The sequence below is a fragment of the Melitaea cinxia genome, chromosome 11 (genome assembly GCF_905220565.1).
Source record: "Melitaea cinxia chromosome 11, ilMelCinx1.1, whole genome shotgun sequence".
NCBI lineage: Eukaryota > Metazoa > Arthropoda > Insecta > Lepidoptera > Nymphalidae > Melitaea > Melitaea cinxia.
Window position 1 is genome coordinate 17,027,863 of NC_059404.1, and position 6,000 is coordinate 17,033,862.

A 6,000-nucleotide genomic window follows, 5' to 3' on the forward strand; every position below is an offset into this window, starting at 1 on the left:
GAAATTCTAAACATTTTTTAATATTATATCAAAAATCAACCGTTCCAGCGGGGATCGAACCTGTATCTCTGACTGACCGTGTCGATGCTCTAGCTAATTTAGCTATGGAACGATGTACCCGCTAGATCTGGTTCGATCCCTGCTGGAACGGTCGATTGTTGATATGATATTAAAAAATGTTTAGAATTTCCTAATGTGTGGGTAACACAAAAATAAAACCGTACAAAGTAAATAATTATTATTACAAAGCTTCTAAAAAGTAAACAAGTTCAAACTTGATTAAACATCTCTATAGTCAGCTTAAAATAAGATTCAATTTAGTAAACAATTTGCGGGACACAATTACGAACTAATAATGCCCTAGATTCGTTTGAGAACCGATTGAATACCGTTACGAGTTTCTGTATTAATTACGACGCTTCAAGGTCACCTTGCGCTATGAGCTTGTGGTGCAGTGAGCTTAGTATTTTTTTTAAATCTTTTTTTTGTTTTCACTATCGATATATCAAAAATTAACTACAAATGCAAACGCCGACCTTGACAGCATAAATGAGTGACATAAGTAGTAAAATAACGCCATAACAAAATCTAGACTCGAATATATGTAGTCCGTGGAAATTCCGTATTCACGATACTTTTTGGATACACCTCGTACACTATAATGGATGGAACATAAAATTACCGTTTGAATAACTGTTTAACTGTTTTGCAAACTATTTGTCTTAGCCTGTGTCATTTATTATTATATTACCTGATTGATTGATTGTCTGATTGTTGTGGACTCGATTTTCCGCATTTAGACTTAATGCTGGTCCATTATGCGTGAAATTATATAACCTGAATACCTAGGGAACAACAATACAATTAATTGGATATTTACAATTCACTTCAGCCTATCTCAGTAAACTGCTGGGCATAGGCCTCTGAAAGTTCGGACCAATTAGATATAGTTATTATTAGATATAGTTATTGTAAGTTGAATACTATCCAAAAAAAATTAAATTAAATTACATTTAATGAGAACATCATCTTACAAAAAAAAAAAACATTAAAAATAACTTTTAAAACAGTGTTCACTCAGTGTGCAACATGCTTTCTTACGAATTACGTGGGCAAAGGCATACGTTGTATCACTCATGTGTAACGCGATACAACAGTTGATCATTTTATCGCACGTCAATCAATATTGATCACAATTACCCACTGAAGCTCTATAATGTTTGAACATAATGTCACTAAGACTTTAGTTCAGAATAACGTAGTGAACAAGGGCTTTGTCACATATTATGTTTGATTTGAGAATCGTGTTTGTTTCTTGTAAATGTTACACTAAATGAAATGATTCGGAAATATGTTTAGCATTTGATCCCATCGGGCTCGTTCTGGCTTTGACAAGTAATCGGCGTGTTTCAAGAATTTAGATATTCTGTTCACTGAATAGCCTAACATCGTGTGAAAAAGTATTGCTGTTACTTTTTAATCGACTTCAAAAAAGGAGAAGTTCTCAATTCCATTGCATTTTTTAACCGACTTCAAAAAATGAGGATGTTACTCAATTCGCCCGTATATATATATATAATCGGTTTATATATATATAAACCGATTATATATGAACCGATTTTGATAATTCTTTTTTTGTTAGAAAGGAGATATCCCAAGTGTGGTACCATGATAAGGAAACAGGATCTAAGAGATCTATAGTTGTTGTTATCTAAAGTACCTGATAGCGATCGTTACTCATCGTAGGGTATATGTACCAAACCGCAACAGAACAGGGTGGTGGATTATGCCCATCCCACCCCTGGGCTAGGCCTTAGAAGTCTATACCCAGCAGTGGGATGTTACAGGCTGAATTGTGATCCTTTTGATTGCCCAAATATTTACTTGCAAAATTTGATAAATATCAGTTTTATTATTCCAATCGAGACTTATATTAACCAATCAATGTCGATTGCTATCACAGCATCCAATCAACGAAATTTAGAAGTATGTTTATGTCTTCGAAGGTCCTGGATCCTGGATCGATCTTCTTATTAATTATACCTAGATTCTAGATATTTTTAATTCTCATTTACTTATAATACTAACTGTTTAATTTAAACATATTTTAGTTATCTAGATACCTATATATTTTTTTAAGCAACAGTCCAAATGAAAAGTGAAACCACCGAAGACACGTATTACGACGTGCTTTCTGCGTGACTTTGGCTAGAGAATAATGTTGGCAGACCTGAGTTACGGAACTAACTTATTTTTTTTTATATCCGCTTTATAATTTTATCGAAATGATACGCACACGTAATCGCAGCTACAGCCTAGCTTAAATTGAAGTAGTAAACAAAAGGGAAATTTTTAAATTCAAAAACTACACACACACACACACACAGTTTTTTATTGAGCATGTGCTTATTTACGTTCGATTACGTATACTAATCATTGATAACCCAATTTTCTAACTATGTACATACGAAGTTTCATCCGATACTATCCCACTCCACGCTGACGCTGTTGGCAGTAGCTCAGATTTCAGCTATGGGATTGTATAATAATTAATAATTCCAAAATATGTGTATAAGTCGACTGTTACCCAAAGTAAAGGCAAATGCCTAAATAAGAACCAAATAATTATATACTTTAGAAACAAACGAGTGTATACTTTGAACATATTACAGAACAGTGGTTCTCTAGTCTCAAACTTTCAAGTCAGTAATGGATACCCAATAGAGAAGAACTGAAATTATTTTTTCGTGAGTATATTTACGTACTCAAACTTTATTTGAAGTATTAAATAATTAGCCTTCCGAATTCTTAAATGGATATTTTTTTAATAAACGGCTTACTTCAATCACCCATTGAAAAAGTTTTCAAAATTAATACAAGCACTTTTATTCCATCATAAACTAAAAAATAAAACTATTTTCAGTGAAACGTTATATTAAGTCCTCGCTGTCTGAGAACAATCAATTTGCATCTTTAAAATTTCCTTGTTTTTCACAAGAACCAATTACCCCTCCAGACCGTAAGGTCGAGACTTCTTCCGAGCAATATCTTTGGTCGATTTCAGAAAATTTACTACCTTAATCTCGGCTGCAGCTGCAGCTGTTGCAATTAATGGGTAATTAAAATCTCTACAGACGGTAAATTCTGAGCTGAGTTTATTGCATTGTCTTTCGAGAATTTGAACTTGGTAAATACGTAACTTCTGTAAATTATTTTCTTTTAAAGTGTATTGAAGAAAGGTATTGTAAAATGTACTATTTATTGTACACATATTTTTAATTTTAGTAGCAAATATAAGTAAATAATATGGATTTTAGGACTCTAAAGTATAGATGAAAAGAAAAACAAAAAAAGACTGAAATCGATACTATAATTAAAATACTTTTGACCACAATTTTCATATTATTGTGTTTTTTATGCATTCGTGTTTCATTTCATGATATTGTTACACAATATACACCAAAATAATTCACACAAAAGTAAATTTAAGTTTAGAATAAAAAATGTCGCTGCTTTTAAAATTTTTTTATATATATATATAGATTTAAATAAAACTTTGAACGCTTATTTACGTAAATATATTTATTTGTTTCAGATTCTTGGCCATCTGGTGGCCTTTGAAGTGCCAGATCACGAAACGCCGCGCTAGAATGATGATCGTTTTCATTTGGATCTTTGCGATACTCGTCACCACACCTTGGGTATTCTTCTTCGACCTCGTGGTCGTATTCGACGACAACCCTCACGTCCGTCTCTGCCTGGACGTCTGGCCCAACCCCATCAGCGAAGTCCTCTACTTCGTAATTGGAAACCTCATATTCTGCTACATTTTACCCATGGTTCTCATAACCATGTGCTACATTCTGATCTGGATTAAAGTGTGGCGCCGATCCATCCCCACTGATACTCAAGATGCTCAAATGGAGAGAATGCAACAGAAGTCTAAAGTCAAAGTTGTAAAAATGTTAGTTGCAGTGGTGATACTTTTCGTGCTATCCTGGTTTCCACTTTACTTGATCTTCGCGAGGATAAAACTGGGAGGGCCAGTTCAGAAATGGGAGGAAGAGATGTTTCCAGTTGTAACTCCTTTAGCCCAATGGCTCGGAGCATCGAACTCTTGCATCAATCCGATTCTATACGCCTTCTTCAATAAAAAATATAGGAAGGGATTCGTTGCGATTATCAAGAGCAGAAAATGCTGTGGCAGATTGCGCTACTACGAGACAATAGCTTTACAATCATCTAGTACATCAACGAGAAAATCGTGGCATTACAATAACAATAACCACGCTTCGATAACTCGACGGTCACCACCGGTGGACAAGAACGCCGTGTCATTTATATTCAACAATACGGGAGTTTAAGGCCTTCGTCAAAGGTATTTGGTGTTAAAATACGGCCTCCTAGCCTGAGTCTCAGAGGATTTGCAAAGCAAACAGAGACGTACCTTTCCATATCGACAACTATGAAAGTGTTGTGCTTGACTTTTAGTTCGTCAGTTTGGTGTTGTCCTGTGTAATTATCGATATCTCGATTTACGTGAATGTTTGATAATCTAGCGAAATAAATTATTGTAAGATGTTTTAATACTTCTAATCATATATAATATATACTTTTATACTTATCAATAGTATGTGTAAAAACATAACTATGGAGAAAATACGCACAGATCGCACAATGATTTTTCTTATTTACGAAATTCTATTATTTTTGACCACATTTCTTTTCTAAATTTTTAACAGATTTTTAGTCTTAAAAATATTTTAATATAGATTTTAATAGGTCCTTTGTTTTTCAATTTTTTTTACTCAGAGCATTGTTAAATGGATGTTGTAGATTTCTCGTAACTGAAATAATGTAAAGTACCATGTACCTGTTTGTGCATAGATTTTCTATAATATTAGAGTAACTCTTTTGTATATTCATGCATGTAAAATATAAGATTTATAACTGGTTGAAATAAGAATTAGATTTTTATGAAATCGATTAAAAAAAAAAACATCGTCGAATATTTGACATTTTTATAAAAAAAATAATTCAGTACAAAATTTATCGTGGGTATAATAGCATTTGTAGCGCTGTATCGCTTCATTTCATTACTCATACATGATGACTTTAGCACAAGATCACGTAAGTATACGTGCTTATCTATATATAATTTAGAATTATGTGAGAGTATATTTTCTATTCGAATTTCGAACCTCGACAATTGAATTAATTACTGAGTGAATTAAGCGATTTCACTGTCTCAAATAATTTTCAAAGTAAATGTCTACATTTTTAAAATTATTTATTTTAAAAACATATAATTACTATTCATATTATTATTAATATTATTATTACTCTCGGGGACATAACCCATTAATTAATGCAAATAAACAATCAATATTATTTATCGACCAGAATTTTTCGCACAAATTCATTTTAGTTAAAAGTATAAAAAATATATTCTATATAAAATATATATGGAAATCATTGATATTAATATGTTAATATTACAATAAAAATATTAAGAATATTTAAGTGTAATTTTTTTAGTGATAATTTTAATACATATTTGTAAAAATAAGATGAAATTCATAGCTATTGGGTAAACAATTATCTTATTTTTACAGATAATTTGATATTGACGCCCGGAGACGGGATAAAGCCGCTTATAATGCACAAAATATTATTAAATAAAATTTCGTAGATTTAAGATTTAAAAAAAAAATACCGTTAATAGTAAATTAGTAATAATGAAATAATAAATATCTATTTACAAATATTTTCTTGTACGTCATTGTAACCAACTGTTAATATAACAAAACTATTAATAATATAATCTGATTAGTTAACACAATTACAGCACATAAAACAGTTTTATATAAAATCTGAAAAAAAATAAAAATAAAAGAAATCTATGAAAAAAAAAATACTGTATTTTTCTACTAGGAATGCGGCATCGTATATTAAATGCGCTTATATTAAATGCGCTTAAACTTTTATTTTTAAACCTTA

General features: G+C 31.5%; 1 protein-coding gene across 1 annotated transcript in view; it reads left to right on the forward strand.

Annotated features, from left to right (window-relative positions):
* Positions 1-4,364, forward strand: part of LOC123657662 (neuropeptide SIFamide receptor-like) — a 28,272-nt gene extending 23,908 nt beyond the window's left edge. The window contains exon 2 of the mRNA XM_045593183.1: positions 3,596-4,364. Coding sequence (XP_045449139.1) covers positions 3,596-4,364 — 769 coding nt within the window. The remainder of the gene's footprint in view (positions 1-3,595) is intronic.
* The last annotated feature ends 1,636 nt before the right edge of the window (positions 4,365-6,000 follow it).